The sequence below is a fragment of the Micromys minutus genome, assembly GCF_963924665.1.
Source record: "Micromys minutus genome assembly, chromosome: 19".
Taxonomy (NCBI): Eukaryota; Metazoa; Chordata; class Mammalia; order Rodentia; family Muridae; genus Micromys; species Micromys minutus.
In genome coordinates this window covers 33,742,120-33,757,408 of record NC_137954.1, presented here as the reverse complement: position 1 = coordinate 33,757,408, position 15,289 = coordinate 33,742,120, and the positions used below count along the sequence as shown (strand labels likewise).

The 15,289-nt window shown below is 41.0% G+C and overlaps 1 protein-coding gene across 1 annotated transcript in view; it reads left to right on the top strand.

Annotated features, from left to right (window-relative positions):
- Window positions 1-15,289, top strand: part of DNER (delta/notch like EGF repeat containing) — a gene marked incomplete at both ends in the record, with an annotated part of 276,755 nt that overhangs the window by 122,195 nt on the left and 139,271 nt on the right. The window contains one exon of the mRNA XM_080933397.1: window positions 12,591-12,736. Coding sequence (XP_080789523.1) covers window positions 12,591-12,736 — 146 coding nt within the window. The remainder of the gene's footprint in view (window positions 1-12,590; window positions 12,737-15,289) is intronic.

The following is a 15,289-nucleotide window of genomic DNA, read 5'->3' as shown; positions in this document are numbered from 1 at the left end:
TGGAAATAGTCAAAGATTTTTTTTGGTGTGTAAAGATTAAACATAATGATTTTTAAATACCAAGAATTGCTACAAGGCTACATTCTTAGTTCTTGAATTATTAATGATTTAAGGTCTAGGTGTAGCATTAGGGCTACTTATAGGGGAATGAATGATTCAAAAGAAGCTGCATCATTAAAAACTTCAGAATGGCTAATAACTTCTGAAAGCTGTATTCCTGGAAGACATTATATTTTACAGTCCTATAGGCAGCTTGGCCAGTTCTTCTCCTGAGCTATTCCTTTCTGCTCACATAATTCTGAGGGACAGCTTTGTGAATCTTGTAAGTTTCAGGAACCTCCTGGGACTTGTGAGTTGATTATTTCCTGAGTCTTGATTATCCTCTCACTAGGACAGACCATTTAAACTTTCAGGAAAGAGTTACACAACATTGGTATAAGTTATCCTTTGGTTTATATATTATCCTTAAATTCTAGATAAAATTTTAAAGTGTAAAATCATTTTAAAAAATCTCATTTCAAAGTTTTGACTGGAAGGGCCTAGTTAAGGAAATATCTCAGTGGCTTTCTTGCTTGTCTCCTGACACTGCTATTTTCTAAGATGAACATACTTTTCTGAAGTCTTCTCCTCAGGACACTTAAATTCATATGCCAAAACCTGATTTCTAACTGAATCATCAGGAAGCAAGAACTTTCAGGGGTAAATTTGGTTGTGAGGGTGGAGTCCTCATAAATGTATTTAATATTCATATACATTTGTCATCCAGCAATGCCTTACCTCTTCTTGCATGAGAGAACACAGTGAGAAGATGGCCATCAGTGAATCAAGAGATGGTTTTTACCACACATCAGCTTGCCTTGAGCCTAGAACTTTCTAAAGCGATCAGTTTCTCTTATTTCAAAGTTAACAGCTAGTAGTAGTTTCTCCAGAGGCCCATATATGAACACCTTACTTTACAAAGATATTGTTTGCTCATGTTACTGTTGATGATGGTCACGATGATGAAGGAGGTAATGATGACAGTGGTTGTTATGATGGTAATAATGGCAATGATGATTCATAAAGTTTTTATATATTTGTGCTGTATTAAAATCTTTGCTCATAGTAAGACCTCCTATCAAGACAACTGTCTAGGAATAGATACTGTTATTATTTCAATTTCAGAAAGGAATATAAAGCATACATGTTACTTAAGTTCTCTCTCTTCTTCCAGGTTTCCTAGAAGGTGATGTGCTCTGATAACCACCCAGCTTTGTATATAGCAAAGAATATAAAGAGTGTGATGGGATAAGTATTTTGTTCATATGAGGGGGTAGCTGATCAGATGGCTGATGTGGTAGAATGGTACAAGAGAGGATATTTCGATTCAGAGAAGCTGCTGCCCAATACCAATCTTAGGAAAAGGAGTATTATAGTATGGGTACTTTCCTGAAAAGAAATTGAGCAAAAATACAGCATTTAAGGCTAGCACCAAGTTGCATTCTAGCTTAGGAAGAACTCTCCATCCATATGTTTTTGTTGACTTTTAAAGCGTATTCTTAGATATTGCTTTTTTAGTGTTCTCTGTAGGTTAGAGGATGGCGATTGAGTGGGATGGTGGTGGTAACTTTGCAGTATATGCCAGCAGTATGTGTTGAGAATAAAACTGCATTCAGCTGTTAGCACATTGACTGTATCCTTTTTTCCTAGAATGTCTATACATTATCTAGTTTTCCCTTAAAGCAAAATGATAATATGCAATTTCTATAGTCATTTGGTTAGGTGTGACCCATTTGGTGATTTAGAAGAACAAGAAAGCCAATATGTACCATTGTGTCCCCTAATTCAGGAAACATATTTGGCTAGATCAGAAGTTCTCAACCTGTGGTCATGACTCCTTTGGAGATTGAATGACCCTTGCACGGTGTTCACATATCAGGTATAACAGTAGAATAAAAGTAGCAAAATTACCATTATGAAGTAGCAATAAAAATAATTTTATAGTTTGAGATCATCACAACATGGGGAATTATGTTAAAGAGTTGAAGCATTAGAAAGGTTGAGAACCAATGGGCTAGATCTTACTTAGAAAATCCTATATTCTGTTTGGGCAAACTGTTTCCTCAAACAACTTCCATCTCTAAGCATCAAAGCTCACAAGTGTGCCCAGGGATGCAGAAGTTTGTAGAATGCTTGGCCAGAATGCACAGAGTCCTGGGGTGGCTTTTTAGCACCCAATACAGTGGATGAGGTGATGTGCACCTATAATCCCAACACACTGAAGGCAAAGGCAGCCGGTCTGAAAGGTACAAATCATCCAGTGGAGACCAACAGTTACCTTGAACATGAAGCAAAAGAAAGCACAACAAACTTAAAACCAAGAAAACAAACAATGACCACAGACATTTTAGACAGAAACTGACTAAAACTGACTTCTTTGTATAGAGAAGATGAAAAGATACCCACCAAGTTCTTCCCTGAACGTGGCACAATTTTATAGCACACGTCACTGTTTAAAGATTTTGAAAAGAAGACCATAAGACACCAGCCCCAGGAACAGATCATAAGTCCCAGAAACTAGGCTATAAGACACCACCTCCAGAGATAGACCTTAAAATCCAGAAACAAGGACATAAAACCCACTCCCAAAGACCAGTCTGGGGAAAACCATAAGACTGGGGAAATATCTTATCCCAATGTGGGTCATCTGCGCTTGGCAGTCCTGTGTCATCCTGTAGTTAAATATTCATGACATAGGAATGAGGACCACTGACCACCTGGCACAAGCCAATCAGAAGCTGACCCTTGTGACCTCCTTAGCATACATCAATGCAATGTTAGAGTACTTAACCCTTAACCCTAAATATAGAAGAACTAACATAGTAGCCAATCAAAGTTATACTAATGTCACTGATTTGGCCTGAACCAATCACATTAGAGATTACCTAAACCTTCTAGAGTGTTCCCTTGGTTCCCTATAAGAAGGCCTGCAAGCCTTTGTCTGGGGTCACCATTTTGAAGAGTGATTGACTCCCTTCATCCTGGATGTTTCTGCAGAATAAACACTCTTTGTCTTTGTATACCTAAGAGTCTGGGGTCTTCCCTCTGTGATTTTTGAGCCCTTACAGGGGACATTTTTGAAAGAGTTTACCCAGTACCTTCTGCCAATTTACCCCCGGCCTAGATTTCATTCTACACAAAACAGGACTGAACAGCAGCCCAATTCCCGTGGTCCATTAGGGGTCTTGTCTAGTCTTGTCTTGTCTTGTCATCCCTGAACTTGATCTTGCCTGGAGCTCACACCCAAAAGAAATCTCTTTGCTCCGGGCCCTAAACTGTCAAAAGACTTTTTTTTTTCAGGTTTTGTGGCCCAGTCTCTAAGTCTTAGGTCACAGATGCAGACATGTCCTTTCTTACGTATTATTCTTTGCACTAAGCCCAGCCCACCTTCTCAACAGGCTGACATGGTTATGCCCTTCCACCCGTGTCTATGGAAGAAGACATGGTCATTGTAAGCTGGCGTTCCCAGTATTCCCATTAACACCAGAGCCCTAGGTCTGCAGCTGGAAGCTGCTATTAAAAAACCTCCATGTTTTGAGGCTTCCTGAGTTCAGAACAGTATTTATAGGTTTTAGGCTTGTGCCAAATGACTCCAAGCCTTAACAGGCAAACTTGGTGCAATTTATTTTGAGCACCCACAGCTCAAACATTTATGATTGGAATTTTTATTTTCCATGTATGCTTTCCCTTTAAGAGGAAGGAAAATGATCTTGAACCAAATGGTCGGAGTGAGATGTGCAAATCCCCTTTGCTATTAATCCCAATGAGGTGTTAACTACAAAGTCCATTTAAGACTCTTTAGCATTATCCTTAGAGAAGGCAGTAAAATAAACAGCTAATGGCCTGAAGCCAGCCATTCCCTGCACTTTAATTGATGCTTGACCAAGGCATTCCAAGAATAATGGCTGGGCCCTCCTTCCCTTCTCATTTGCACCAAGGGAGGCTGTTGTAAGAGGCCCTATAATGATTGGAGAACACTTTCTAACTGTGTTAATGAGCACTCCTAGGCAGCAGCCAGAGCAGTCTGTGTGCATTTGTGTTGGGAGGATGGGGAAGCCCAAATTTTATTTGCCATCCTAGCTAGTACTTGAGGGTGTTAACAGATCCCTGGATAGCCTTTGTAGAGCTGCCATCATTAGGGCTTTAGACCTCAGTAGGGAAATCATCCGGCCATACCAGATAGAAGGGAGCCAATCAACATCTGTTTTTCTTCAACATTCCCCCTTCCCTTCCAGGCACTAAAGGGCAAGTTGAGCTCAGTGGAGCACATGAGACTTCCCCCTCCTGTAAGACTCCCTCATAGACTCCTCCCAGTGAGAACCCCACCAGACCACTGCGTCTCTCGGTATTACAACTTTATGTAGTTCTTTCTCTATGCTTTCTAAGAAATCTCACTGTGGAGCATGGTGGCTCACACCTGGAGCTCAGGTACTCAAAAGCTGAGGCAGGAGAACTGCTGTGACTTCAAGGATAGGCTGGGTACATCAGAGACTCTCAAAGTGCAAAGACAAATTATCCAGGAGACTAAGATTCAAATCATCATTCCACCAATAATAATAATAATAATAATGATAATAATGATAATAATAATAATAATAATAAACAGAAATCTTAACTTTTCTCACCAATTCTGCAATTAAACACACTTTGCAGGAATTTCTTATTTAGTGTGATTATGGCCTGGGTGAACTCAATCTACAGGTTGGTGTAGTGAGTGGCTCATGCCTTTAGTCCCAGCACTTGGGACACAGAGGTAGGAGGACCTCTGAGTTTGAAGTCAGTCTTGTGTATGGTAAATTCCAAGACAGCCAGAATTACATAGAGAGACCCTGTCTCAACAAACAAACAAGCAAAACAAACACAAAGCAAGCAAATAAACAACACAGTTTACTTAGCAGATATTGCACTCTGGTCTTGGTGTGGAGTTCCATTCTTTCTCTCCTCTCTTTTCAACAGTGTACTTCTCTGTTCCTATACATTTGCTGCTGTTCATGTTTGGATGGTTCTAAGTTTACTGTCTTAGGTTTTTACTAAGGTGAATGGACACCACGATCAAGGCAACTCTTACAAGGACATTTAATTGGGGCTGGATTACAGGTTCAGAGGTTCAGTCCATTATCATTAAGGCAGGAGCATGGTGACATTCAGGCAGGCATGGTGTAGAAGAATCTGAGAGTTCTACATCTTGTTCCAAAGGCAAACAGAAGACTGACTTCCAGGGACCTAGGATGAGGGTCGTAAAGCCCGTGGCCACAATTGCACATTTTCTTCAGTAAGGCCACACTTTATTCCAGCAAGGCCACATCTCCTGATACTGATACTCCCTGGGTCAATCATAGTCAAACCATCACATTTACATAAGCCCTTAGAGTCCCAACTACCCATGTCATGTGTCTGACCATCAATTTTGACTGCCCCATTGGAGATCTCATCAGTATTTCAGGAACAAGAGGTTGCCTATGATCACGTGGCCAGCCTGACATCCAAGTACATGTGGACAAGTAATTGGCCTCTAGTTGTGTGTGTGTGTGTGTGTGTGTGTTTGTGTGTGTGTGTTTGTGTTTGTGTATGTGTGAGTGTGTGTGTGTGTGTGTGTTTGTGTGTGTGTGTATGTGTGTGTGTTTGTGTATGTGTGAGTGTGTGTGTGTGTTTGTGTGTGTGTGTGTTTGTGTGTGTATGTGTGAGTGTGTGTGTGTTTGTGTGTGTGTGTGTGTGTGTGTGTGTGATTATAAGAGAAAACCACATGAGAGGTGCATGTGAGGGAGGGCACTGGAGGAATTGGAGGGTTGGGGGAGGAATGAATGTGATGAAAATGCATTGTACCATTTATGAGATTTTCAAACAATATAGTGAAAGATTACTCTTTTTTTCAAATCTGTCTATCTATCTATCATCTATCTATCTATCTATCTATCTATCTATCTATCTATCTATCTATCTATCTATCATCTATCTATCTATCTATCTATCTATCTATCTATCTATCTATCAGTTTTTGAGATGAGACAAGGTTTCTCTGTATAGCCTTGGCTGTCCTGGAACTCACTCGATAAACCAGGCTGGTCTCAAATTCAGAGGTCTAACTGCCTCTGCCTCCCCAGTGTGGGGATTAAAGGCATGCATCATCATGCCTGGCTGAAAACATAAATTTTTAAAAAGAGAAAATATAAAAATTTGGTAGGATGTATTTTCAGGCTGTTTATCCTTTGTGATTTCTTCATACAATAATGTATGAATATCCATATATTTAAAAAATAGAAGCATTTCAAACTTACCGTATTTAAAGGAGAAATCCTGATGCACTTACTTGCTCCTTCCATCTAACAGATGCCTTAAATCTTTATCGCAGGTGTGAAGCCTTCTTCCCCTTTGTCCAGTCTACAGGAAAGGCTTGGGTGGGATTCCTCTTGACTCACCTACCTCCTCCTGTTTCTTTTTTTATGAATAACTATCTCGTGTCTTTCTTGCTTTTAGTTTCTCTCAGGCTGCAGATAGAGCACCTTCTTAGACTCCTGTGTAGCTCAAGTTCCAGAAAACCCTGTTGTTGACAGAGGCCGGCTCTATAGCTTCTACCCATTTGCAGCTTGTGTCTGGCCCCTGGCTTTTAGGGTTTGGGTGTAGAGACAAGCCTCTCTGAGCCAGCCTACATTCGGAATTGCATTTCATATCAACACAAGAACACAGTTCTTACCTTTAAGGGGATGACAGGTAGTTTATTCTGGAGTGACCATGACCTGGGAACACAGATTCAAGTTACCCCAGGTATCATGTTCCAACCTGGTAATAGTTTCGTGAAATTTTTATAGCAACAGGACAAAGAATAGTATAAATCAAGATGCATTTCAAATACATCAGTGGGAAGTGCAACTAGGTAGATTATTACAAAGAAATGGAAATATTTGCTAGAGGTCTTAGGCCCTATCTAATGACATTCATAGCCTTTGGACTGTTGGAAGCTAGGACTCTATTTGTACATTCCCAAAGGATTTACCTAATGTAAGCCACAAAGGTATTAGGTCAAAACGCAAAGGTGGGCAATAAACAGCTATTTTGGAGTTAGTAATAGCTTAAGGTACAGCATTCCAACTTTCTACAATCAGTGAGGATCTAGTAAGTCTAATAGTCATGTAGGCTTTTTAATGTACATATGTCTCCCTCCCCCCGTACTTAATTTCATAATATGTTGATTTCATATCACCACAAAGGAAAAGTGGTGCTGTGTGTTCTAAGAATGCTAGGCGTGTCTGTCTGTGACAGGGACATACTGGCTTCTATCAGCTCTCAAACGATCCCTACCTCAAAGCGCCTCCATTTTTGGAGTGAGTTCTGTTTCACTTCAGGTCCTTCTTGCTGCTTTTTAGAGTTTCTCAAGGGCTCCTTTGCTCCGAATTAGCTGCTGTTTAATGGAAACATCAGACAGTACTGCCCTCTCTCTGGGTTATTCCAGGTTTTTCTATCGTCAAAGGGAGGTGCCAGAGCTCAGTGAATTTACACTCCTACCCGAAAGGAGCAACTGGTCAGTGTTCTCATCACATGCGCACAGGGCCTTACACATGAGCTATTCATTCTAGTGACTTGGTTTAAGAGGCTGTAGAACATAATAGGCAGCACCAGGTATCATGGTGCACGTAAAGTATTTGAGAAAACTATTCGTGTTTTACGTGAGTATATGAGTGTGAGTCCATGTGTGAGCACACTTATGTGGGGGTGTGTTCATGTGTGTGTGTTCATACATGTGTATGTATTTGTTCATACATGCATATGGACATGTATGTGTGGAGACCAGAGGTTGACATAGGTTGTCCTTCTCAATGGCTCTCTTGTTTTTCCATTTTATTTTATGTGTATAGCTGTTTTGTGTGTATATACATCTATGTAATATGTGCATGCAGTGATCATAGAGGTCAGAAGAGGGCATGGATGATCTGAGACTAGATGCAGATGGTTGCAAGCCTCCTTGTGAGTGTTGGGAATCAAACCTCGGTCTTCTGCAAGAGCAGTCATTGCTTTCAACCTGCATGCCATTTCTCCAACCCCAATTACTCTTTTTTTACTTTTGGAGACACTCCTTCACTGACTCTAGAATTCACTGCTTTGCCTAGACTGGCTGGCCAGCAGTCCCCACGGATCATCTCACATCTCCTCTCTATTGTAGTGTTTGCAGGCAAAGTCTCCATACCTGGCTTCTCTCCAGTCCCCTGCCTTTTTAAAATGTGATGTGAACCTAGGTCTGTATGCTTGTACATCTAGCTCTTTACTAACAGAGCTATCTCCTGGGGCCCCTCTCTCAGCCACCAAATTGCAAAGTTTGTTTAAAGAAATACCTCTAGTAAAAATTTAAAACAGAAGTGTTTTCTTTCCATACACACCAAATAAACTTCATAAACATGGGCAGCAGAGAAAGCTGTTTGCTTAAAAGATGATTTTTCAATAATTAAAGCCGATACCACAGACAGTGTAGTCCTCAGGTGGACAGAGCCTGGGGATAGTAAGCTTGCTAGTTTGTAGCTAATTCTTACATTTAATCGGGGCAGGTAAAGCTTCATTAATAGTTTAGTAATCCCTTTAAGGCGCCACTACTTACGTTCTGATTAATCATATACAGTGAACACCAAGAGTTTTCTTTTTGAGTTACACTATGTTCAGGCATCTGTACTGAGCATGAGAAGAAACACCAGGTGCCTGGATTCCAAAAACATGTGAATAAACTATACTCTGGGAGGCTCACATGAGTGCCTCTTATTCTAAATGATTGTCACATCAATGACCCCATGATGTGACTTACATTAGCTTTTCTACCAGATTCTTAACTAGAAGCACATGCCCGGATTAAGTCCGGGAATCTTTTTCTTTTTAAAATGTAAGTTTATTGAGTACTTACCTTTTTTAGTTTTTGTTTGTTTGTTTGTTTGCTTTGTTTTTGTTTGAGATAGGATTTCTCTGTGTAGACCTGGCTGTTCTGGAACTCACTGTATAGACTAGGCTGGCCTCCAGCTTAGAGATCCACATGCCTCTGACTCCCAACTGCTGAGATTATAGGCATGCACCACTACCACCTGGTTAATCCTTTCTTTTTTAATCACACATTTATGTGAGTGTCTGTGTGTATGTGTATATGTGAGTGCAGGTACCCATAGGTCCAGAGAGAGCCTTAGATTCCCTGGCACTGAAACTACAGGCAGTTGGGAGCCATGAAATGTGGGTGCTGAGAACTGAACTCAGGTCCTCTGCAAAGGGCAGCAATCGCTCCGAACCACTGAGCCATCTCTTTAGCTCCCAGGAATCTTAAAAAACAAACAAACAAACAAACAAACAAAAACCCACGTCTGCTAGGATCCTAGTCCAAATCACAGACTCCTTGTCATGCACACTGGGGTCTGAAAATAACATAGTTGGAGAATGTTCTGCAAGATTTTGAAGCTTCTTTTTTCATTTCTGGGATTTGGACCTATCCCATGAATGCTAGACAATTCTTTTGTCACAGAGCTTTACTCTCTTTCTGCATTGTATTTGAAATAAAGTCTTCCTAAATTCTTCGATCTGGCCTTGAGGTTGTAATCATCCTACAGCCTCTTGCGTAGCCAGGATTACAGCCCTGTACTGCAAGGCCTGGCTGAAACTACTAGTGTCAACTTTAGTTAAGGACTCACTACTTTTAACTGAAAAGTTTAGGGTGACAGAAAGCAAGGGTGACTTGTCTTTGTTCTTTTAATCCACTTGGCTGCCTCATCTGTAGTAGATTCTGCCAGTGCTCAGTGAGGAAAGGAAGCAAATTATGTAGAAAGCTACACCTTGTGTACTTTTAACTATGCACCGGTCTAAATTATTGCTGGCTAAGTGAATTTACTAGTTGAATAGAATTTTAAAATATTGTTTTTGGAAGAAAGCCTGTTCAGTATAATTGTAGAACATCATGTGTTCTGAATGCTTAGTGAACAGATGATGCAGATTTTTAAAAGTTAAAAGTATTTAATGTGAAACTCGAGAACAAAGCAAAGACATAAAAATGTTCTAAATAATGACCGGTGCCATGTTTTGTCTCTATTATTTTATGTATAAAAATGTCACTTGGGATAAGATCTCAGTATTTATCAGTCACCCTTTGTCTACCCATAATCATAAGCTGATAATAACCTAGTAGTTTTGCATTCTAATGATGGCTGCTCTTCAGAGTTTGAATAGCCCATGGGCTGGTGTGATGGCTCAGTTGGTGAAGTGCTTGCTTTATAAGCATATGACTTTAACCCTAGAATCCATATAATAAAACTTGGGCATGGTGATATGTGCTTTCAATTACAGAAGTGGGAAAGAGGGAACAGCTGGATTGCTGAGGCTTGCTGGTCAACCAGCCTCGCCTACTTGGTGTGTTCCAGGCAAGTAATAGACATTGCCTTAAAACAATGGCTGGCATCACCTGAGGCTGTTAGAAGCCTTCTCATGGACATCATACACATAAATGTGCATGGCACCTGTATACACTCCCCTAAATGGGTGTAGTACATATTTCATAAGGCAAACTGGAACTCTTCTGTGGGCACTGTCTTTGCTGCTTTGTCTCTATGTACCCATCTTAACCTGTTACCCATCTGTTCTTCAAGGCTTGTTCTTTCCCACCACAAGGTTAGTAAGGGTGGTGTAAGAAGATGCTATCTATGGCCAAATAGTCAGGGACTGAAGCATGTTGTAAAGTTGAGCATGGGTAGACCTAGCCAATGTGAGAATGGGCTGAAGGACTGAGGAAAAGCCCCCAAGCAAGGTGAGATCAGAGCTGGATCTCAGTGGTTTTCTAAGTGGGAGAAAAAGAAATATTGCAAGCAAGGGAGCGTGGTAACAGTGTTTTCAGAGTTAGGGTGAATAGGATGTTTCTCTGCAGTGCAGAGGCTTCATGGAACAAGTCATCTGTTTCCTTTCTCCCTTAAGCCTGTGTACAACAGAGGTTCAATAGGAAACGCCAGGAAAAAAGCCATCCACTCCCCATCACTCTACACTAGAAACAGGTTTCTAGTCTCCACCTAGACAATGACAGTCATCATCCTAGTTCTGTAGGGAATGTGGGGAGCTGGTATAGTGTCAGGAGACTTACTTGGATGTTCAGGAAATACAGGAGTGCAGCCCAGAAACTAATTCCTCACAGATGTCCTGAGAGCCGAGGCCCTCATCAACATTCCTGACAACCCACTTTGCACCATCAGGGACTCTGAGAACCATGGCACCTCATAACTTCTTTCATTCCCTTAATTCAAGGCCTGCTTCGTGTTTTACTCTGTCATTGCCCTCCGCTTAGCATTTAAAAGAATGGAAAGTGAACCCAGCATGTCAAGAAACACTTTGAACAAATCTGTGGTAATGAGCCTTTAGAATAATACACTGCACCCCTGGGGTGTGAGGAAGTCTAAACTGAGAGCCCTCTATTTGGAAGGTTGCTAATTTCTCATCTACAGGAGCAGCATGTTCTTAAGTAACCATCATGAAGGAGAGGCTTCAGTACAGGCAAGGCAGACTCAAGGCATTCTGTTTCTCACCCAGTTTCTTATTTGACTAACGTGTCCTTATGAGAAAAAGAAATGCAAGTCAGCATGTGTCTCTGGGCCTTGGGACAGTGAGAGGACTAGATTGTTAAAAGAGTTTGCAAAAAAGTGATCATGAAAACCATTCTGGAACTATGTATACAGTTGGAAAAAGTGACCATGAAAACCATTCTGGAACTATGTATACAGTTGGGAAAAGTGACCATGAAAACCATTCTGGAACTATGTATACAGTTGGAAAAAGTGACCATGAAAACCATTCTGGAACTATGTATACAGTTGGAAAAAGTGACCATGAAAACCATTCTGGAACTATGTATACAGTTGGCTCACCTGTCAAAGTCTGTATGAACTTGTGATACCTGAAACATAATAGTGAACATAAATTTTAAAATGAAAATTATATCACACAGGACTGTGGAATGAATAAAGGACTTACACACAAAAGAATTAACTTTTTTTTGTTTTATATACATACATATATGTGTGTGTGTGTGTGTGTGTGTGTGCACGCGCGTTCGTGTAAGAGAGAGAGAGAGAAAGAGAGAGAGAGAGAGAGAGAGAGAGAGAGAGAGAGAGAGAGAGAGAGAGAGAGAGAGAACAGAAGAAAGTGTCAGAGCTCTTGGAGCTAGAATATTCCAGAACTTTTGACTCTCTAGAACACCAGGAGGAAGCATTGAGCAATACATGAATTTTCTCTGTGGGTGAAGATGAAGTGCAGAGATGGGACTGTGAGACAAAGTGTCTCTCACAGGATAAGGAAGGGCAAGAAAGAAACAAGGTCATGATGGGTGTGTCTGATGCTTCTTTACTCTTGACAGTTTCTCTTGATGCTTGGAGGGAACTGTTGTACTTTAAGGACCTGAGGTCTGAATGGACAGAAGCTGTGTTCCTTACTTATCGCTTCATATTATTATGTGGTTCTGACCTTCAAACTGAGTTCTGTCTGAACAAAATTCCAGTCTGGCAGAAAGTATGTTAGTTGAGTTTTCTAACATTTCCTGTTGTCCTATTTTCTTTTAGGTTTTGTGAATGATTCTGTTGCTAAGACAATTGTGGCTTTGCGTTTAACACTCATGGTGAAGGCTAGCACCTGTGTGCCTGGGAATAGCCACTCAAATGACATAGAGTGTTCGGGAAAAGGAAAATGTGCCACGAAGCCATCAGAGGTAAGGGAATGTCTGGTAGCTTCTAAATATATATTAATATAACCAAACAAAGATGTATTTGTGTTATATGTATATAATATATACTTATGGATTTTTATATGATTTTTAAAAGTCACTGGAATAAGAAGTTCTATGCGTAGAGAGATCTTGCATTAGTATGAAGGAGATATTTTTTTGCTAGAAGACTTGAGAGAAATGGAAGAAAGCAAAGGTCATCACAGTCATTTCTGTTCAGGTTTTGAAAACATGACAATTCCCTCATCAGGCTAGTTACAGAAATGAGAGAGCAACAAGAGAAGGTGTAGACTAGAGGCAGACCCAGTAGATGTCATTCTCTGAGGAACCAGGATGACAGATTCCATGGAGCACCTGAGTCCTGTTGCCCATTTTCTTTGGTATCTGTGGTCACACGACATTAGGTCTCTTGGGTATGGATATGGACCTGCAGGGAGTTTTCTTTTCTGCTGCTTTCTTTCCAGTTATCGACAGTATTTTAGTCATGGTAGCCCCTGGGACCATTGTCCCTGAGTCTAGAGCTCTCTTCAAACCTTCTTGGCAGATGGGCTCTAGGTTTCGTCTGAAGAGCCCAACCATGGTGCCAATGTTATTAATCTGGGTGCCTGTTTCCTTCCGGGCACCCATTTCCCCCACTACTTCTGCTTCCAGCATAGTCTTACTTATTTTTCTCTCTATTTATCCCTACACTTCCACTAATGTAATAAGCAAACATGGGCTTCCCCAAATACCACAAGATGCTTACTTGTTTTAGACTGATTTTTAGAGGAGAAGCTAATTTTTCTTGGATGGTCTTAGTATATTTCATAATAGAGGTGTGAGCTTTGATGAGTGAAGAGAACGGGGTTAACTGACAAAAGGAAGAGGCTTCCAAATGTTGCTTATCACATGAAAAGTATATGAGTTTACTGTTTTAGACATGATATTGCAATTGCCAAACTATACCACTCTCTTGTAAGACGTTTTCTGGAAGAGTTGGAATGTTATAAGGAACTCAGGTGAAGGTGGGAATGGAAATTTCTGGTAAATCTTAGCAAACAGATTTGAGGATAAAGCAGAACCAAAGCTGTCACCCTTACTAGCGAGGAGGAGGAAGACTGGAGTAACAGGAGTTGAGGCAAGACCAAGCAGTTTCTACAAAGCCAAGATGCCCTTCCATGGCTGCCCCTTGAGACCAGTCTGCTCCCTTTCCCAAGGGAGATCTCGTTTATCCATGTGTTTTCCAGGGAATAGAAGAAGATCATAAGTGTTTCCTCATGAAGTGAGAGCTGTCCCGAGGTCTGTGGAAAAGACTAGGGTGTGATGCAGAAGCTATGTGGTGAAGTAGTCCCAGAAGAGAAGATGGCTGAGACGTGACAGGAAGCGGTATAGTTTCCACGAGAACCTGCAGGGAGATGCATACAGCCCCAATCCCTCCTGTCCCCATTGCACTGCACCGAGGCCTGATAAGTTCTGAAAAAGGCAGTGTCAGTAAGAGAGAGCTATTTCAAACGAGCACCGCTACATTTTTAAGACTGGAAGTCTTAAAAAATGTATTTTGTATTAATTTTTAAAATTACCCTACAAAGTAATCAATTTCCTTATGACATTCTCACACTACATTCTTTGTGGTTGATCTGCCCTCCCTGAACCCATTTCTCAATCCCCTGCTTGCACTCTACACCCCCAATATCCTTTATTTTCATGTTTGTATCACGTGTGTTCTATCACCTGCCCACCTTGTTCTCCTTCTCCCTTTCACTGCACCCTTTCTGGTTTCCTGGCCTCTGCCTACACTCTGACACATAAACACGCATGTGTAGAAATCGGAAGCTAGGATCCACATATAAGATTTTGTCTTCCTGAGTCTAAAGTACTTCACTTAACATCTCTAAGTTCCATCTATTTGCTGGAAGTTTCATTGTTTGACAGTTGAGTGTTTCTATCGTGTGTGTACTGACCACATTCTCATTATTCATCCCTGTGTTGATGGGTATCTCCGTTGATTCCATTTCCTGGGCTATTGTGAGTAAAGCAGCAATAAACATACCTGAGCAAAGTGTCTCTGTGGTAGGGAGTCCTTTGAATGCATGCCCAAGAATGGAATAATGAAATAATGAAGTGGGAGGCCTCATTTTGAGCTCTGTGGTCTGACGTCTGTCCCTTTGCGGAAATGCTTAACCAGAAGGCAGCGATCATATTGTAGTGACATGTTGGGGGTATGTGGAACTCATATGAGGAAACACTAACTCGGAGACTCTACTTGTATTCGGAGTCATTGAAAAGAGTGGAGAATTATTTAGCACCGGCAGATAACCTAGAGAACCTTGCCAAACATGGGGAAAAAAGACTCTAAAGGCTTGATGAAGAGTCCACACTGTTTTATCAGGTCATTTCAGAGCAAGCACATTGTTACTGGGGACAGCAGCTTCTCTGAAGAGCTTCCAGCACTTTGTAGCTATCTCTGCTGTCACCTCTCAGTGCCAGGTCAGTTGTGGAGTCTCACCGCTATTGGCTTTGCATTCACCCTCAGGAAGCTGAGATGTTTTTCATGGTTGT